The following is a 19,050-nucleotide window of genomic DNA, read 5'->3' as shown; positions in this document are numbered from 1 at the left end:
GCCTTTCACCCTGACGGTTTTATCTGAAGAAGCTTCACTTCCACCAGTTACTTTATTAAGACACCCCATTGTATTGCTTCAGTGTGCTCAAGACTGGCATTGTGTTGTTTGTTCGCTTACATATTTGTGGTCCATCGCCTATCAAGGAAGGCAGGGATTCTTCTTGTTCATTGTTGTATCCCCAGAGCTAGAGCAGGGCCAACCTAGCACATAGTAGGTGCGCAGTCAGTCTGCTGAATCAGAAAGGAAGTAGCCATTCATGGTGGGGTAACAGCTTAGCCGAGAGATGGCAGGTGTGGCTGTTGTGTATAGAGAGCACCCCGAGTTCCTGAGGCAGAGGCACGGGGGCACAGGCAAAGGCTGTGGCAGCCAGGGTGGAGGTGGTGAGGGCAGTGGGAGGGAGACTGCCCAGGCGAGCGAAGCAAGAGGCCCTGCCATGCCCACTCTATGCCAGATCCGTGACTCATACAGGGCTTCCCCAGATTCAGCCTGGCTGGTGGCGCCAGCAAGCATGGAGCTCACTGGCCAGGGATGGAGGGCCCACTCTTCAAGGGAGGAAACCAAGGCTCGGAGAGGGGACAGCACGGCCTGCCGGAGGTCACCCACAGGCGGGCAGCTAGCCAAGGCTTCTGGCTCTAAGCAAGACCAAGGCAACTGCCCTCAGCTGCTGGGAACCCCAGGAGGGGCCTTGGAAATCATTGTTTCCAGGCTTCCATTTTCCAAGAAAGCAGAGGGCAGCATGACCTTGGCCAGGCTGCTCGCCACGTCTGAGCCTGGACCTCTCAAGTGCCTATGAGAGTTCTGGGGACCCCATTCACCAGCAGCTAGAGGCCTCCAACATAATGCACAGGCCAGGAAAGACCTTGTAAACTGTAGGGCGGTGCACAGCCTCTCTCACTGCTGGCACCAACATGGGCAGCTGTTGTCTCCCAGGGCCCAGCTGCTAACCACCTGGGCTGGTGGATGTGCCTCCAGAGGGGGGCCACCCAGCACTCAGCTGGCACCTGCTACAGCTCAAGCAGTGGCACCCCAGAGCCTGCACCAGAGGCTACTTAGAACTACCCCTCACAGGCACCTGTGCTGGGGCTGGTGGCCCTGGAGGTGGTGGTAGAGCTGGGAGAAGGGTCAGAGTCTGAGCTACGGGCATGCTTTTCTCACCGAAGCCCTACGGGATCTGCCCTGTCTCTGCGGGTGTACCCTGGGCCCCAGCAAGCTGAGCCAGGAAGGAGGATATACACCCAAAGTGTTCCCCACACTGAACTTCCAGCCAGCCTACCTGAGCCTGATCCCTGGCACCCCCTGGGTGACCTTGGGCAAGTTGCTTAGCCTCTCTGAACCCCTACCCAGCCCTTGGATGGGTGGGAGATGTTGATGAGAGAACTCGGAACAGAGGCTGGCACACAGGAGGCGCTCAGGAGATGTCAGCAATGATCATGGTGGAGGGGAGCCATGGCCCGGGCTGTGCACCTAAATGGGCCTGTGCACACCTGTGTAGTGGCTGGTGAGCTTCGGGAGTGTCCTGGGGATGCATGCACACAGCTCCCTATAGCGTGTGTGTGTGTGTGTGTGTGTGTGTGTTTCAGGGTTGTGCGTGAGCTGGAGACCTGAGCATACACACTGGGGTGCATGCTGTGTGTGGGGGGCATCAATGCACGTGCTGTGCTGCCTGTGTGCTCTGGTGCACAGGTGTGGTAGGTACTCGCTGGGGCTGAGTGCGGTTCTGCAGATGTGCACTCAGGTAGGGCGGTTGTGCATGCCCTGGAGAGTACATATAGGTGGGGATGTCTGCAGGGCCAGCCAGGGACTCCCTGCCCCCCTGCCTTGGGGGAAGGGGTGCGTGTGTGTTGGGGAGACAGCACAGGAATCTATAGCTCTCAGAATCCGATTTGGGGGTGTAGAGTTCAGCACCAAATATTGGTTGCACCCTACTGTGTGTAGAGAGGGTGGGAGGTGCTCTGGAAAGGGTGTTCCTGGGGTTTGAGTGAGGAGCGGGGTACCTTAGGGGGGCGGGGCCCCATCGTTGGGGTTTGGAAGCCAGCAGGGGTGCAGTCCGTGTTTGGGATCGGGTGTCAAAAGGGAGTGGTGGGGGAGGGCAGGGGGAGGGGGCGGAGCCGGGGGGGGGATGGGCGAGGTTTGGGGGCGCGGGGAGGGGCGAAGTCTCCACCGTTGGCTCCCGGAGGGAGGGGAGAGGGCGGAGGGAGGGGAGGGAGGGAAAGAGGGAGGGAGGAAGAGAGAGAGAGAGAGAGAGAGACACGGTGAGGGAGAGACAGCGAGAGCGAGAGAACGAGAAGGGAGACAGAGGAGGTGCGGAGCGGGCGGCGGCGCGGCGGCCTGAGGAAGAGGAGGAGGAAGAGCCGGAGGAGCCGCGCCGCCCGGAGCCTGCCGGACGGAGCCCCGGGCAGGCTAGCCAGGAGGGGCGCGGCGGCCGCGGCTAAAGGGGGGCGCTCTGCGGATGGCCAGGCCCGGTCCGCGGGGGGGGTGAGGTCCGCGGCCCCCCCGCCCTCCCCCCCCGGCCCCCGCCCGCCCCCTCCCCGGGCCCGCTCGCCCCCCGGGGCGGTGGGGCATGGCCTGAGGGTCCTCTGTCTCCGGGGGGGTGGGGGGTGGGGGGGAGGGGGGAGGGGCTGCGGGCGCCGCCGACCGGGACTCTGCAGCCCCGCCAGGCAGGTAAGAGGGCCGAGAAGCTGGGGGTTTGGGGGTGCCGCGGGGCGCGAGCCGCGGGAGGGGGCGGGGGCGCCCGGACGTCCTTGGCCGCGCGCCGGGCTCCGGGCCGGGGCATGCGATGGGGGGTGGGGGCCAGGAGGGGAGCATCGCCCCAGGCGACCCCAAATTGGGTTACACCCCAGTCCCCGGTGCGGGGTCCCAGATCGCAGACTGGATGGGAGGATGCGCTCCCCATGCCCCGGGAGCAGAGCTCCCTGCCCGAACCCTCCTGCCCGCGCTCCACGCCCAGGGCTCGGTCGCCGCACCCGCCTCCGGGCCCTGCCCGGCCACTCCCCCGCCTGGCTTCCCCACCCGGCCAGCCCAGCTCCGGACCCCTGCAGCGGCCACGCCGCGCGAGGCCCCTCCCCGGGTCACCCCGGCGCCCACCTCAGCCTGCGGGGGTCTGGGCCTCGGCCTCCTCCGCCCCTTTCGACCCCCTTCTAGCTCCTGCTTCTCCTTTCAGGCCCCTGCAATCCGCTCCAACCCCCTTCACAAGCCCCCCCACCCGCACCCCGTCGCTCTCCCTCTCCGCCGGCCGGCGCGCCCCCTCGGCTCCCGCCCCCGGTCCGGCTCCCGGGCGCCTCCACCCTCTCTCCCGGCCCCGGGCTCCCCCCCACCCCGGCTCCGCGTTCCCAGCCTGGCTCCCTCTCCCCGCCTCGCCTCCTCCTCCCGTTCTCCCGGGCCCCGCTCTCAGCCACGCCGGCCGCCCCCCGGCCCCCGCATCTTCCCAGGGCACCCCCTCTCTCCCCTCGTCCCCCCCGTCGCCGATTCCTCAGCCGGTCTCAGTGCCAGCTGCGTGCCAGCTATTCTTAGCCGCGGAGCGTTTGATTCATGCCGCCCCGGCGGAGTGTGCCCGCTCCCTCCTTCGGGGCCGGAGGGGGAGGGGCCGGCGCTGGTCCTGGGGGTTGGGGGCAGCCGCACGCGCTGGGGTGCGGGTGGGGGGGGGGCCGCCGGGTCAGTGTCGCCTTCATCTCAACGGCCACCCGTTTAGTGCCCGGTGTAGGCTGGGGGTCAGCCAGGGTCAGCCGAGGGGGAGTGGCTGCGGGGCCCCGGGTAGGGAGGTGTGAGGTGGAGCCCGGCAGAGAGGAGGAGGCCGGGGCGTTCCGCAAGGGCTAGGTGGGGCAGCGCAGCCCAGTACCTGGAGGGGGAGGGGGCTTGGTAGCCCTGGGCACGCTCGGGGGAGGGGTTGGCGGGCCGGTGGTGATGCCGGCTCGCCCACAGCTCTTGGAAGTCTCCTTCTCATACACACATTTCCAACCCCCCAGCCCATCCCCACTCCCCCAAAGTCAGCAGTACCCTCCACTGCTTCCCATCTCCATGGCAACGGCGCAGGAGCTGGGCCTGGTGTGGGGGGGAGGGACCAGACCAGACATTCTGTTTTCTGGTCCTGGGGTAGGAGTCGGGGGAGAAGATGAGCCAGGCGCACCCCACTGGGGACCCGGCTTCCTAAGGCCACTTCATTGGAGAAGAGGAGGGATCCCGAGATGACTTCCCATCCCAGTCCCCCAGACCCTCACCCCATTCTTTGTCCCTCCCAGCCCCCACCCCCAGTCTTCCGCAGAGTGGGGCTGCTCGTCCCAAGCAAGGCTGAGGTACCCAGCCTGAAGAGCCAGTCCTCAAATATGCATTCACCCCACAGGGCTGAAGGCCACCACACCACGATCACGTGGTGGGCACTCCCAGGGCCAGCCTCTCCGGCCACCCACACACCCTCTTAAGATGCCCCCAACAACCCGCACAGACCACCTCTGGTGGTGCCCTCTCAGGGACACCCCATGCACGATGATGCTCTGGCCCATGACATGCCCACCCCGGTGCCCGGCACCCCGGGGACACTGGTTCTCCAGCCCTCTGCCCACGTTGTCGGCCACACTTCACTCAAAAGTCACCAGCTCCACCCGCTCGCCGGCTCAAGCACCACGGGGCCTCCTGCTCTTGCTGCCCCTGGTTCACGGCCCCCCTCCCCACTGCTACGTGTCAGCAGCACCCCCTCCCCAGTTATCCAGGAGGAGGATGGGAGGGCTTCGGGTGAGAGGCCGCGCTGCGGCCAGGAGGGCAGGATGCCGGTGGGTCGTCCACCTGTCTGTCCTCGGCTAATTTTAGCTGCATTTTCCGTGGCCTGGCAAAGTGGGCCAGTAGCTCCCGCGGTGATTCTGCGGTTTCTGGGACACTGCCACACTGGGTCAGCGGCAAAGTGGGGCGCAGGAGGGGCGGGGGCTGCGAGCAGGGCCAAGGGCAGGGAAGGAGACGGGTGCTGGCCGCATGGCGGTGATGGGGGTGTGTGCGCCGGGCAGCACGAGTGTCCGGGGGTGTGTCCGGCCTCCTTCCTGCCTGCCTCTGGCAGTGTGGGGCCTCTGCCCGGGGCCACCGAGTATGCCTGTGGCCTTCGAGGGGTTGCGGGGGGTTTCTAGCCTGACAGCTGCCCCTGGCCCCCCCCCCCCGCCACAGCGACCTGTGATGCTGCCGTCCCCCATCGCCCCGTGGCCCCACGATGACCCACAGCCCCGCCTCCAGCGAGGACGAGGAACGCCACAGTGCCAGCGAGTGTCCCGAGGGGGGCTCAGAGTCCGACAGCTCCCCAGACGGGCCCGGGAGAGGCCTCCGGGGGCCCCGGGGCCAGGGCAGCGGGCCACCTGGTAACCTGGCCTCCACAGCCGGAGGCCTGCAGGGCCGCTCCATGTCTGTCCCGGAGGACGCCCACTTCAGCATGATGGTCTTCAGGATCGGCATTCCGGACCTGCACCAGACAGTGAGTGGGCCTGCCACCCGAGGGCAGGGGGACGGGGCCCGGTCCACACCCGGAGGCCTCTGCCTCTGAGCCTCGTTTCCAGACCCATATACCTGCTTCCCCAAACTGCAGCCCCACCCTGCTCCCAGAGCTGCCCCCATGCCTTCCCCCACCACCTGAGACCCCTTCCCATCGCCTCCTCCCGCCTCCCCAGAAATGCCTGCGCTTCAACCCGGATGCCACCATCTGGACGGCCAAGCAGCAGGTGCTCTGCGCCCTGAGCGAGAGCCTGCAGGACGTGCTCAACTACGGCCTGTTCCAGCCCGCCACCTCGGGCCGCGATGCCAACTTCCTGGAGGAGGAGCGGCTGCTGCGAGAGTACCCCCAGTCCTTCGAGAAGGGGGTGCCCTACCTGGAGGTGAGGCCCGCCACACAGCCGGCCCCTCCCGGTTTTTGTCCCAGTCAACACCTAAGTGAGGGCTCTTTCAGATCTCCAGGCCCAAGAGTCAGAAAGAGCCAGCGGGGCCTGAGTTCACATTACTGTCCATTTTCTGGCCAGCAGAGTGGCCGTGGGAGTGTCACTTCCTCCACTCCAAGCCTCTTCTTGCCTGTGAAATTGGAGGAGGATTCCTGGTTAGAGCAGGGGTTCCAGAACATTCCCTGTGGGATCCAGACTTCTCCTCCTTCATGCTGGGATTGCAGTCTGCACACACCAGCACCAGCACCCGCCCCCCGCAGTCCTGCACCTCTCTGCCCACCCAGCCAAGGCCCGGGCTGTGTCCACCCTGACCCTGAGCTCAGAAGGGCGGCCAGCCTCCTCTCCTGCCCCACTCTGAGTCTCCGTCTCTCCCCTCGCCCCACCCCTCGCCTCAGTTCCGGTACAAGACCCGAGTTTACAAACAGACCAATCTGGATGAGAAGCAGCTGGCCAAGTTGCACACGAAGGTGAGAGAGCCTGCTGCCAGCTACCCCACCTTCGCCCTGCCCCCACCCGGACCCCCCCAGCCCCTTCCTCTCCCGCCTCTTCCTAACGGCCCTCCCTCCGCTGCGTTCTTCAGCCCCTCTGTTCCTCTGCCAGGGTCCCCGTTTGGGGATATTTGGGATAGCCCCAAATACCCGCCTGTCATAACTCTCTCTTAACCTTCCTGTTTGCCCTTTGTTCCTCCACCTGGGCCCACACCACTTCCACCTGGCTCCCACTTTCTTTCTTTCATTTTGTTTTCTTATTTTATCATTGATTTGAGAGAGAGACAATGAGAGATTTGTTGTTCCTCTTATTTATACCTTCGTTGGCTGGGTCTTGTATGTGCCTGGACCGGGGATCGAACCCACAACCCTGGTGTATGGGGATGACGCTCTAACCAACCGAGCGACCCGGTCGGGGCCTGGCTCCTGCTTTCTTCATCCTTGGACTCTCCCATCTCCTCTCCTGGTCTCTTGTACTCATTCTGGGCCCCTCATCCCCCTCAGCCTGGACTCTGACCTCCAGTGTCCCTCTGCCTGGGGCTGCTTCACAGATGCCCTGCAGTCCCCCAGTCCCGTGGCCTCGGTCTCTACCAGATCCAAGGGTGTCCCCTGCCCAGCCACACCTACCCTCCAGGCACTTTGTATCCCAGTCCTTGGACTGTATATCCGCGTGTCCCTCCTGGTCCCCTAAGAGCTAGGAGGAAGCCAGGGGGCTCTTTCTGTCAGTAGTGAAGTGAAGGATTCTTGTCACATGGGGGGAAAGTCCCCCTGCTGGTTCCTCCTCATCTCCTCCCACTGCACATCCATCCTCGTCCTCCCCCAGACACTCCACCCTCCACGCCTGCGCGGTCCACTGCAGGGGCCACTGGCCACACACAGCTCCTGAGCACTGGCAGTGTGGCCGGCCCCCAGGCTTAGCCCGAGTGTGAAATGCATGCCAGGTTTCAAAGACTCTGGATACCCCCCAAAAGTGAAATATCTCCCTAATAAATTGTATACATATTACGTGCTGAGATGGTGGATATAGTAGGTTAAAAGAGGTATGTCATTAAGGGGGATTTCAACACTGTTGATAGTCCCTGTTCCTCTTTTGTTTATTTATTTACTTTTACTTTTTTACTGAGTTTATCGGGGTGACGTTAGTTAACAAAATAATATAGGTTTCAGGCGTACAACTCTATAACACATCTTCTGTGTGTTGTGTTGTGTGCTCACCATCCGAGGTCTCTTTCCATCTCCATTTATCCCCCTTCTACCCTCTTCTACCTCCAGAGCCCCCAGGTCCCCTTCCTTTCTGCTAAAGATTTTATTTATTTGTTTGTGTATTTATTTTAGAGAGAGGGGTAAGGCAGGAGAAAGAGAGGGAGAGAACACACATCCATCAGGTGAACTGAACCAGCGGCCTTTGGGTTTGCAGGATGATGCTCAACCCACTGAGCCACACCAGTCAGGGCCCCCTTCCTGGGGGGAAAAAAAAAGTCACTACTTTTTGATGTCACAAGTGGCTCGCTGTGTATGTTACTGCACTGCGCAGCTCGAGGCCCCATCTTTTTTTCTCTTGCTCCCTGATGGGCCTGTCTTCTGTCTCTCCTCTCCGGCTCAGACCGGCCTGAAGAAATTCCTGGAGTACGTGCAGCTCGGCACGTCCGACAAGGTGGCGCGCCTGCTGGACAAGGGGCTGGACCCCAATTATCACGACTCGGATTCAGGAGGTAGGGAGGGGGGCGGGGGGCTTGGGGAGGGGCGCGCCCAGCGTGAGGCCCGGGCGCTGCCCGTGACTGGCCTCTCACCCCTCAGAGACGCCCCTGACTCTGGCCGCCCAGACGGAAGGCTCCGTAGATGTGATTCGAACTCTGTGCCTGGGCGGAGCCCACATCGACTTCCGAGCCCGGGATGGCATGACAGCCCTGCACAAGGCCGCGTGTGCCCGGCACTGCCTCGCTCTCACGGTGAGGCGCCAGCCCCCGCCCCCCGACCCCGGGGCCCTCCGCAGATCAGAGACACCCCCAGATTGCCATGTTTCCCACACAGGCTGCACTGGGCAAACTGCCCCAGACCCTCCCTCTTCCTGCCTTCCGTCGTCGCCCCTCCCACTGAATGAGTCCCCCTCAGACGCTCAGGGGCAGCCACGCTCCCTGGCTCATGACCACCTATAGCTGATGGTCACACCGACTTCCTTCTGCCCAGGTGGATGACAGGACCCTCCCGACACTCAGACACTGGTGTCCCCCGTTCCCTCTGAGCCAGCCCAGCACCAGCCCTGCCACTGTCTCTCCGAGGGGCAGACGCTCCTCCTGGCCCCTGCAGTGCCCAGTGAGCTCCCTGCTTTGTCCCCAGAGACCGGCCTCCACACACAACCTGCAAACACAGCCCCACCACCTGTCTCCCTAGGCCCTGGCCCCACACAGCCCCCGTCAACACTTCCCCATCTCTCACGTGCAAATACCGGCCCCTCCTCCTAAATAGGTGAACCTCATGTACCCACAAAAAAGCACACACAGAGTCAGCTGGCACTCTTATTTTAAAATACTGTTGCCTTCTCTCTTTTTTTTAATTTATTGATTTTAGAGAGAGAGACATTGATTTGTTCTTCCACTTATTTATGCATTCACTGATTGATTCTTTTTTAAATAAAGAGTTTTCTTTATTTTTAGAGAGAGGGGAAGGGAGGGAGAAAGAGAAGGAGAGAAACATCAATGTGTGGTTGCTGTTAGCCCGCCCCCTACTGGGGACCTGGCCCAAAACCCAGGTATGTGCCCTGACTGGGAATCAAACTGGCGACCCTTTGGGTTCACAGGCTGGCATTCAATCCACTGAGGTACACCAGCCAGGGCTGATTGATTCTCTTATGTGCCTTGACTGGGGATGAAACCTATAACCTTGGCATGTTAGGATGACGTTCTAACCAACTGAGTACCCCACCAGGACTGCCATTGCCTTCTTCCCACCCGCTCCCAAGCATTCTTTTTTTAAAAGGAAAAATAGTACTCATTTATTTTTAGAGAGAGGGGAAAGGAGGGAGAAAGAGGGAAAGATCAATGTGTGGTTGCCTCCTGTGCGCCCCCTACTGGGGACCTGGCCCGCACCCCAGGCACATGCCCTGACTGGGAATTGAACCTGCAACCCTTTGGTTCTCAGGCCAGCATTCAATCCACTGAGCCACACCAGCCAGGGCTCCTCCTGAGGGTTCTTGATCTCTCTTCACACACAGGTCAGGATAGAATGCCCCAGAGCTACATAGCTGTGGATAAATACCACGATTCACAGATGCCCCAGCTTAATGAACCCTCCTTCCCCTTCTTCAACCCTTTCAGCAGCCACAAAGATCTCTCATACCCCTGGAACCCACAGACCCTCTGTCGTACCCCCAGTGCATTGCCCTCCCCCAGACCCAGACCCACACCGGCCTATCTAGTAGCCACTAGCCACCTGGGGCTGTTGAGACTTAAACTGGTTACAGTGAACGGAAATCAAACCTTCGGCTTGTCGGGCTCACTAGCCATATTCAAGCCAACGTGCAGCCTCCGTGTTGGGCGGTGCAGTTGTGACCGTGCCTATTGTCATGGAACATGCAGTTGGACAGCACCACCTCGGCCGTGCTCACACAGGACTGCCGCCAACACTGTCCTACTAACCGTCAACACCCTTACCAGCCTTCTGTGCCCAGAGCCGTTCCTTGAGTGGGACCACTCCCCGGCCCCACGCCTCTGGCCTCCGGGAGGCTGGTCTGCTGCCGCACCCCAAGCTTGCTCTTTCCTAGGCCTCCTCCTGTGCCCCACCCTCGGGGCTCAGCAGTAACAGCGCCCACTTGGCCAGGGGCCTCCGTCATCACTTCTGTCATTTGTCCCCACAGCCACCCCACTGAGTAGGTGGGTGTCCGCTGTGGGGGAAGGGCAGGCTGGATGTCAGAGCAGGAGGGTCCTCTGCCGGCCTCTTCCTGGTTCCTTCCTAGTTCGCAGGGTGGGAGAGGCTCAGAGAGCGGAAGGGCCAGGCTCAAGGTCGCACAAGGGCATTATGGCAGAGCTGAGGCTGCCATTGGCCAGTGGCGGTTGCCCAGGACCCCTCATCCTTGTCCCGCTGGCTCTTCAGAACGAGCCCGTGCCCCATGACTGTCATCTGCCTTGTCTCCCCTCCTAGGCACTCCTGGACCTCGGGGGCTCCCCCAACTACAAGGACCGCCGGGGGCTGACCCCTCTGTTCCACACGGCGATGGTGGGGGGCGACCCCCGCTGCTGCGAGCTGCTGCTGTACAACAGGGCCCAGCTGGGCATCGCCGACGAGAACGGCTGGCAGGAGATCCACCAGGTGCCGCTGCCTGGGCCAGGAGGGGCCGGCACGGGAGCGGGGCTGCCGGGCCCCACGGGGTCAGGGGCCAGGGACCCTGGTCCAAGGGGCTGGGGGCCCAGACACTGAGGGCCTCCTAGAGGGTGGGAGTCAGGGCCCCTGGTTCCCAAAGAGGAAAAGTTGGGGGTGTCGACACTGGAACCGTGAAGGAACATGGGCTGGGGGACGGGACTCCTTGACCCTTGACGTGGGTGGGGATGGCCTCTCATGGGGCCAAGCTGGACCTCTCAGCCGTGGAATGACTTGTGAAGCCCACAGCCTGGGTCTCTAAGAAGGATCGGGGGCTGAAAGGAGAAGGGGCGCTGGATACAGGGCTTCCCGGCCTCAAGGTGAAGGCTATGGAAGGCCGCCATGAGCGGAGGGTCTGACCAGCCTTCTCGGCTCCCTGTCCTCTGCAGGCCTGCCAGCGGGGTCACTCTCAGCACCTGGAGCATCTGCTCTTCTACGGCGCTGAGCCCGGAGCCCAGAACGCCTCGGGGAACACGGCCCTGCACATCTGCGCCCTCTACAACAAGGTCTGCCCGGCTCCCCTCCTGACTGCAGCCCTCTGCTCCTTCTCTGTTTCGTTCGTTCATTCACTCATTCATTCATTCATTCATTCAACAAGTATTTACTGAGCACCTTCCCTGCATTGGACCCAGAACTGGACGTTGAGGGCCAAGTAGTGAGCAAGCAGGACAGCCCCCGATCAGGGCACGCCTGCCATCACAATCCAGACTGCCCAGAGGGGGCTCATGGGGAATGCAGGTCCCTAGGGGACCCCGCGTGTGGGCTTGGGCTGGAGGCTGGGGTGGAGGTGGCTATGGAGGGTGCACCACCTGTGCTAAGGTGAGCAGGAGTCAGCGGGGTAGAGAAGCAGGAGAAAGCTTTGCTAGCAGGGGGCAGGGGGCATGGCCAGAGGGTTACCCGGAGGTTCTCTCTCCCGGGAATCTTGTTCCACTGCCAGCGGGTTATTACCTGCTGAGCGCCCGTGCATGGGTAGGGGCGGCCACTGCAGCGGACAAAGGAAAAGCCAAACAAACCGCAGCCCCCAGGGGGATTAGAGTATGGTGTGAGTTGTAGTAATTTGGGGCTGTGTGGATGGTCCCCACTTCAGGAGCTGGGGTGACCAGTAAAGAGCAGGTTGGCGGTGGGGGGAGGGGAGTCTCACGTTCCTGCTCTGGTGCTGTGTGGCAGCCCGTTGGGTTGGCCAAAGCTGGGGACCTTCAGCCTGGTGACCCCAGCCCCTTGCTCCTTGTGTGACAGGCAGTCCTGGGCAGATCAGCCCCCTCAGTGCCTCAGCCTCCCCCACCCACTCTGAAAGGCTCCCTGTCCTTGGAAGGTTGCCACAGGGGCTTGGGAGGACAGGACTCGGCCCGTGGCTGCTGCTGCTGGTCGTCAGCCCCATCCCCGCCTCCCCTGTTCTGTCTTTCAGAACAGCCCAGCCCCTTCTGCCTCATCAGGACGTGCAGTGCTGGGGATGTGGCAGGTAGCCACGGGCCGCCTTGTGGCAGCAGGCAGCCTGCTTGGCTCCCGCAGAGGGAGAACTCGGTGTTTGTCAAACCCAACCAACACGGTGCCGTCACTTCCCCTCCTGGTGGCACTTCTGTCTCTCCTGCTCCCCGACACGGGCCTCATGCCCAGACTCCCTGGGCGCTCCACCTCCTGTGGGCATGGCCTGTGGGGTCCCCGAAGACGCCCTGTCCCTTCTGCAAGGCTCCGTCGTCTCCCTGAAATGGAAATCACGTCTACTGAGTGAAGGGGATGAAAGAGCGTGTAAATTAAGTGCTCGTCCCTAGAAGGCAGCTATAATAATCATCATTATGATCGTGATCGTAACCATTATCAGTCAGGATCCAGGCAGGAGGCGGAAACCATACCCTTCATTTGAACAGGGAAAATTTAATATGAAGAATTAATAGCAAGAGCAATTACTCTTAGCAAGTCAGAGGAACCAGTCATCCCCCCACCCCCGCCCCCCTGCCTGGGACATCCCTTTTCTCATCTTCGAAATGGGTCAATAACAAAGGACCACGTGGGTGAATATTTGCCTGTTCTTGCCAAGGTGCTGAATGGACAGATGCTTGACACATGTGAGGTCTTTTTCGACTTCTCTCTCCTTGTCTGCCCTCCCAGACTTTACGGTGTCCAAGGTGCAGAGCTGGGTCTGACATTTCCTCACTGTGCTCCCCTGGCCCCTTGGCATCCCTGTGCTGGTGATGGTCAGGTCCATGTCTAGGCTCTGAGATCCTCAAGGCTGGGGGCTATGTCTCTTCAATCTGCTGTCCCAAAGCCCCAGCACATGGTAGGCCTAGAAGCATCTTTGTTGAGTGAGGGAAGGAAGGAAGGAAGGAAGGAAGGAAGGAAGGAAAGAAGGAAGAAGGAAGGAAGGAAGGAAGGAAGGAAAGAAGGAAGGAAGGAAGGAGAGAAGGAAGGAAGGAAGGAGAGAAGGAGAGAAGGAGAGGAGGAAGGAAAGGAGGAAGAAAGGAAGGGAGGGAAGAAGGAAAGATGGAGAGGAGGGAGGGAGGGTCAACCACCTTAGATTTCCTCCAAGCCCACACAGCACCCAGCTCAGCACATTTAACAGGTAGTTGCTGCTAGATGGATTGCATGACTCGAGGAATGAATGAATGACTTGAACAAATGAATTTTGAATGACTCTACACCACACCCTCCATCCGCATCCTCTCCGTGCCTGTTTCCTGAGCATCTACTGTGTGCAGAACGGGAGAGATGAATCAGGACGCAACGTGGCGCCTGCCCTGGGGAGGGGGGAGGGGGATCCGGTCGGGCAAAGAGGCAGACGAGTAAACAGATAATTGCAGAGCTGAGACATAAGCACCAGGGCACCAGTAAATGTGGGGCTCTCGAGGAGTCATTGGAGGAGCTGGTGGAGCTGGTGTTGACTCTCTGGCCCTGTGCTAGGCATGCACGGTGGTGGCTGGGAGCACGCAGACGTGCAGAAACACACCTGACAGTGGTTAACAATCTAGTTGGTGGGGGGGGACAGTGTGTGCACACAGGTGCACACACAGACACACTCACAAACACACCCAGAAGCTCTGGGCTGCTGACCTGGGCTGCTGGAGTCGTGCTATCACAGGACATAGACAAGCGGTAGGATTAGAAGGTGTCTTAGGTGCTCCACTAACCGGCTGTGTGACTTTAGGTGAAGATCTGCCCTCTCTGAGCTAGTGCTGCAAGACGGGGTCATACAAGCATCCTTGGTGGATTTGTCATGTGGCGAGGGTCAGACCGAGTCAGTTCTTGGTGAATGCAGGTTCAGGTGGTATCTGGGGATCTAGATAGAGTTGAGTGGGAGGTGAGGGGAAGGTTGGCTCTGGCCAGGTGAAGACAAAAGGCAGGGGACCTTCCCTGATTTGGCACCTGTTTACTGAACAGTTCCTGGGGGCCAGATGCCATTCCAGGTGGCGAGGGCCGCAGACAGAAGCATGCCCCTACGCAAGGGACCAGGTAGTGGGATGCTAAAGAGACAAATAAAATAGCAATGTAATTTCAGAGAGACCATGTTGGGAAGATGAGCTCATACTGGCTTGGAAGGATGCCTGGGCTGTAGCAGGTATCACAGAAGTAAAAATAAAGCAGGGAGCGGGACCAGGGGTTATTTCTGACAGGGCAGTCAGAGGAGCCCCCTCTGAAGAGGTGGTGTTCCAGAAAAAACCTGAGTGAAGCGAGAAAGCGAGCGATGCGAACATGGCAGGGCAGAGCATTCCGAGCAGAGGGAGCAGCAGGTGCAAAGGCCCTGGGGCAGGAGCATGCCTGTCAGAGGAAGGCGGCCACTGGGGCTGGAACACGGGGAGTGAAGACGAACCTGGCGAGGCTAGGGGTGGCGGGGCAGGACAGATCAGCTGGCACCTCCTGCGCCATGGGAAGGACCTTGGGTCTGATCCAGAGCGAGAGGGAGCGACACATCGTGAGTCACCCAAGTAAGGGATTGATCTGGGTATGGATGGCATTTCTACCCCACCACCCCCTTCCTTCTGGCTCTGGCAGGGTGTGTGATGAACAGCACAGGCTCCGGAGACAGACGGACCTGGGTTCAAATGTGGACACAGATCCACCAGCCCCCGTGACCTTGACCTCCTTGTCTGTTGGGCGGTTCAGTGAGCTGCTGCCTCCCAAGTGCCCAGCGCCTGGCCTGCAGCGTAGTAAGCCCTCCATGAGGTTTAGATGGATGGCTCTCAGCCAGGCTGCTTCTGGCCCCCAGGGGACATTTGTCACCGTCTGCTGACATTCTCGGTGGTCACAACCAGGAGGGGATGCTACTGGCATCTAGTGGTAGAGCCCAGGGATGCTGCTCGACACCCTTCTGTGCACAGGGTGGCTGAGAAGCCCTGGTTTAGATTCACGCCACCCAAGTCACAGGTGTAATTTTAAACGACTCAGGAGCCACATTTAAAAACAGAAAAGAAACAGGTGATGTGGATTTTAGTAACATATTTTATTTAATCCATTGTATCCAAAATAGTATCCTTTAAACTTGAAATCAATAGAAACATTACTGGAGAAATTTTCTTTTCTTTTTTTTTTCCATGCTAGTCCCTTGAAATCCAGTGTGTATTTATTGCACACACGGCACACCTCAGGCTGGCCACACAGAAACTTGGCTCAGCAGCCACACTTGGCCAGTGGCTACTGTCCTGGGCTGGGCAGGGCAGGGCAGGGCAGGGCAGGGCCAGATCAGATTGCTCCTGAGGTTCCTCTCATAATGACCTTTGCTGTCTTCCCTTCACCCTCAGGAGACTTGTGCCAGGATCCTCCTCTATCGAGGGGCCAAAAAGGATGTGAAGAATAACAATGGACAGACCGCCTTCCAGGTCTGGGGCTGGGGGGGGGACTGGGGGCGGGGCTAGGAGGCACTACACAGGGGTGAAGGGGGGTGGAGCCTTGAGGCGTGCTGGGAGAGAGGCAAGGCTGTGTCTGGGGCCAAAGTCTGGGGCAACAGAGGCAGAGGGAGCAGCCGGCCAGGGGCTGGCCAGTGCTTCCCGGCCCCTCTCCCGGCGCCTGGGCCGCCCCACCTCCCTGACACCTCCCTGTCTCTCTCCTCCCAGGTGGCAGTGATCGCTGGGAATTTCGAACTGGGGGAGCTGATCCGAAACCACCGAGAACAAGATGTGGGTAAGTAAGGGGTGCTGGGGTAAGGCAGAGCCTAGAGTGCTTGGAGGGTGTGTGTGTGGTAGGATCAGGGGTCAGGGCACCTGATTTGGGGGCCAGGATGGGATTGAAAAAGCCCTTGGAGGACCTCGAACATCTGATCAGTAAGGGGTGGGACTCCCGGCCTCTCACACTCTTTCTCAAACCCTTCTTTCCTCCCTCATGCCTCTCCCCATCACCCCTCGCTTGCCTCTGTCCCCCCTGCCCCTCTGTCCCCTGCCACTGTGCCCTCTCAGTGCCCTTCCAGGAGTCCCCCAAGTATGCCGCCCGGCGGCGGGGACCGCCGAGCGCCGGGCTGACGGTGCCCCCCGCGCTGCTGCGGGCCAACAGTGACACCAGCATGGCCCTGCCCGACTGGATGGTGTTTGCCGCCCCGGGGACCTCGTCCGCCGGGGCCCCCGGCGCTACCTCAGGGGCCCAGGGCCAGTCACAGCCCTCGGCCCCCAGCACCAAGCTCAGCACCGGGACCCTCCGAAGTGCCAGCAGCCCCCGGGGAGCCCGGGCACGCTCCCCGTCCCGCGGGAGGCACCCCGAAGAGGCCAAGAGGCAGCCTCGTGGACGGCCCAGGTAGGAGAGGGCCCAGCCCTGGTCCCACAACAGATCCCAACCCAGCCCGGTCCCCTCATCAGAGCCACAAGGCCCCAGGCCGGCTCAGCTGCCACCCTCCTGTCCCTGTACCTGCCTCCCTGCACCAGGCCTAGGCCACTCTCCCGACCTTTGAGGAAGGGAGGGTATCGTGAGCCAGTCTTGCAGCTCTCCCAAGTGCATGCAAGTTCAGCCAAAGCACTTGCTCTACACCAGAGGCCTGGGGGCACTCTCCCCCAATGTTGGTCCTAGACCCTGAGGACAGACAGACAGAGAGGGTGAGGTGAGAGGAGGCCAAACAGGGTGGGGGCCTCTGAGGGCCTTGGGAGGAGGGCCTGAGACCGGAGATAGAGCCGGAGGAGGGGTAGGTGAGAGGGGAGCAGAGAAGCCACTCAGGGCAGAGGGGAGAGTGGGAAGGGGCACTGTGGGGTGAGGAGGGGAGCTGTGGCCAGACAGCATGTCCTGAGAACGTAGGAGGGGGGAAGATCATGGAGGCCCAGGAATGGCGGGCAGTGGGGCTGGACCCAGCCCAGGAGGAAGCTGGAAGTCCCTGAAGGCTAGGGAACAGAGGGATGGCGTGGGCGGAGCTTAGCCTCAGGAGGTGCCATCGGGTGGAGCTCGTAGGACTGTGGGAGGGGTCAGAGCTGACGCCAGGAAGCAGGAGAGGGGTCTGGGGGGCGGCAGCCCGCAGAGAGAGGGAGTCCCAGATGCCCTCTTCCCCCGGGACTCCAGAGCTGGGCAACCCACTCAAACCCCCTCCCCCACCCCGATGCTCCGTCTCTCCCCCGCCCCTCCAAGGACCCCTGTTCCCCCAGAGGTGCCCCCTCCCTCCACTCTGCCCTGCCTCTCACACCCTCTGTGTACGCAGCTCCAGTGGGACGCCCCGGGAAGGGCCCACCGGGGGCACCGGGGGCTCAGGGGGGCCCGGGGGCTCCCTGGGCAGCCGCGGGAGGCGCAGGAAGCTTTACTCAGCGGTGCCTGGACGCTCCTTCATGGCCGTGAAGTCCTACCAGGCTCAAGCCGAGGGGGAGATCTCCCTGAGCAAAGGCGAGAAGATCAAAGGTAAGGCAGTCAGAGCCACAGTTCTAGAATGTTCCGCGCACTCTGGAGGCCTCTGAGAGCCAGCCCTGAAATGCCCCGTCTGCCCAGAGGAGCGTGAAGTGTAACTGAGATGATGCCAGCAGGCAGCGGTGGGACCCCTCCAGGCATGGTTTCTACTCACTCACGACCCCCCCCCCCTGCAGCAGGGCTTCCAGGCCCTGTCGCACAGTTGAAGGATTATAGCCTCAGGCAGGTGACGCCCCTTGCCCCGGTCCCCGGTCCCCGGCTGCAGCCAGCAGTGTTTCCTGCTGCCCTACGGGGAGTGTGAGGCCATGCAGCCTGCCTTCACCTCCTGCCTCCGCCAGGTTCCGGGTCTGAGGAAGGGGGCGGGGCCTAAGTTGGGGGCGGGGCTCCGCTGAGAGGGGATGGGCCATGTGAGTGAAACTGGGTCCACGCCCAGGGCTCCCCAAACAGAGAGTGTCGTTGTGGGCATTCGCCTCTCTCTGGTTTCCCTTTCTTCATCTGGAAAATGGTGCCAGTAGCCCCCACGGGCAGACTTGCAGGGCTGGTGACTTGTGCTCTTGGATGGAATGGTGCTTTGGAGACAGGAAATGGGCTGTCGTGGGCGTAGTCAGCCTGCTTTGGGAGAGCCAGTCTCTGCCCAGCTCTAGGCTATGGAGGAGCTGAGCAGTATAGGGGCTGAGAGCCAGACAGCTGGGGTTCGAATCCTGCCTTCCCCTCCTCAGGCAAGGGACTTCTCTGGGCCCCAGGGTCCTCATCTACAAAATGGGGCCCTGCTGAGGGCTGAAGGAATCCTCTCACGCAAAGCACTTAGAACAGCAGAACAGCTCTTTGCACAGAGTGAGCACAGCCAACGTTATCAAAGCGCCTCTCCCCCACTACAGGCACTTAGAGGAGGCCCCTGGCCATCGCCCAGGGAAGCTGGGAGGGTCCTCCCACAGTGAGGGCCCAGGGTCATCCCCATGCCCCCTTGAAGAGAGCCGCCGTGACAAAGCACAGCGAAGACCGTGTTGGAGTGGGGTCAGGGATCAGAGCACCTGGCGGGTTGTACAGGTGCCTTTGTGTGGCGGTCTGTCTGCCCGTAGCCTCAGTTCCTGGAGGTGAGGTCCCGAGACATTGGTCTCCGGGTCCCAGGGGCCCAGTTTCACAGCAGAATGCACAGGAGGCCTCAAGACATGTCCGCTGAATGAACGAATGAATGAATGAATGAATGAAGGGCCAAATGCCAGGGCTAGTGGTGGGGGCCACAGCAGTGCCTGCAGAGGAGAGACAGACAGACAGACAGACGGACAGTGTGTGTGTTGGGGGTGGGGGTTTGTGATTGGGAGGGTGAGAAAGAAGAAAGGGAAACTGAGGCAGGGGTGAGGGACCTCCTGGGCAGGCAGAGGGAGGGCTTTGGACAGTATCTCCCATGTGCCATTCTGAACTTCAAGCCCAAAACTGCTGCACAAGGAGAGGAGACACCACTCTTTTTAATGCCCGTCCCTTTCATTGAAAAGACACTCTGTTGC

General features: G+C 61.1%; 1 protein-coding gene across 3 annotated transcripts in view; it reads left to right on the top strand.

The window, feature by feature from the left end:
• The first annotated feature begins 2,291 nt into the window (after nucleotides 1–2,291).
• Nucleotides 2,292–19,050, top strand: part of SHANK1 (SH3 and multiple ankyrin repeat domains 1) — a 46,493-nt gene continuing 29,734 nt past the window's right edge. For 2 of the 3 annotated variants that reach the window (XM_036012617.1, XM_036012616.1), the window contains exons 1-12: nucleotides 2,293–2,664; nucleotides 5,149–5,449; nucleotides 5,643–5,846; nucleotides 6,302–6,373; nucleotides 7,998–8,106; nucleotides 8,192–8,343; nucleotides 10,532–10,699; nucleotides 11,137–11,253; nucleotides 15,478–15,555; nucleotides 15,790–15,856; nucleotides 16,129–16,459; nucleotides 17,346–17,539. In XM_036012617.1, the coding sequence (XP_035868510.1) occupies nucleotides 5,192–5,449; nucleotides 5,643–5,846; nucleotides 6,302–6,373; nucleotides 7,998–8,106; nucleotides 8,192–8,343; nucleotides 10,532–10,699; nucleotides 11,137–11,253; nucleotides 15,478–15,555; nucleotides 15,790–15,856; nucleotides 16,129–16,459; nucleotides 17,346–17,539 (1,750 nt within the window). In that variant the 5' untranslated portion in view covers nucleotides 2,293–2,664; nucleotides 5,149–5,191. Of the gene's footprint in view, nucleotides 2,665–5,148; nucleotides 5,450–5,642; nucleotides 5,847–6,301; nucleotides 6,374–7,997; nucleotides 8,107–8,191; nucleotides 8,344–10,531; nucleotides 10,700–11,136; nucleotides 11,254–15,477; nucleotides 15,556–15,789; nucleotides 15,857–16,128; nucleotides 16,460–17,345; nucleotides 17,540–19,050 lie in introns of all 3 variants that reach the window. The other variant, XM_028530223.2, reaches the window with a different exon arrangement.

This window comes from Phyllostomus discolor, chromosome 12 (assembly GCF_004126475.2).
Source record: "Phyllostomus discolor isolate MPI-MPIP mPhyDis1 chromosome 12, mPhyDis1.pri.v3, whole genome shotgun sequence".
Lineage (NCBI taxonomy): Eukaryota > Metazoa > Chordata > Mammalia > Chiroptera > Phyllostomidae > Phyllostomus > Phyllostomus discolor.
The sequence above is the reverse complement of the archived record's forward strand: the minus strand, read 5'-3'. Positions and strand labels throughout refer to the sequence as shown.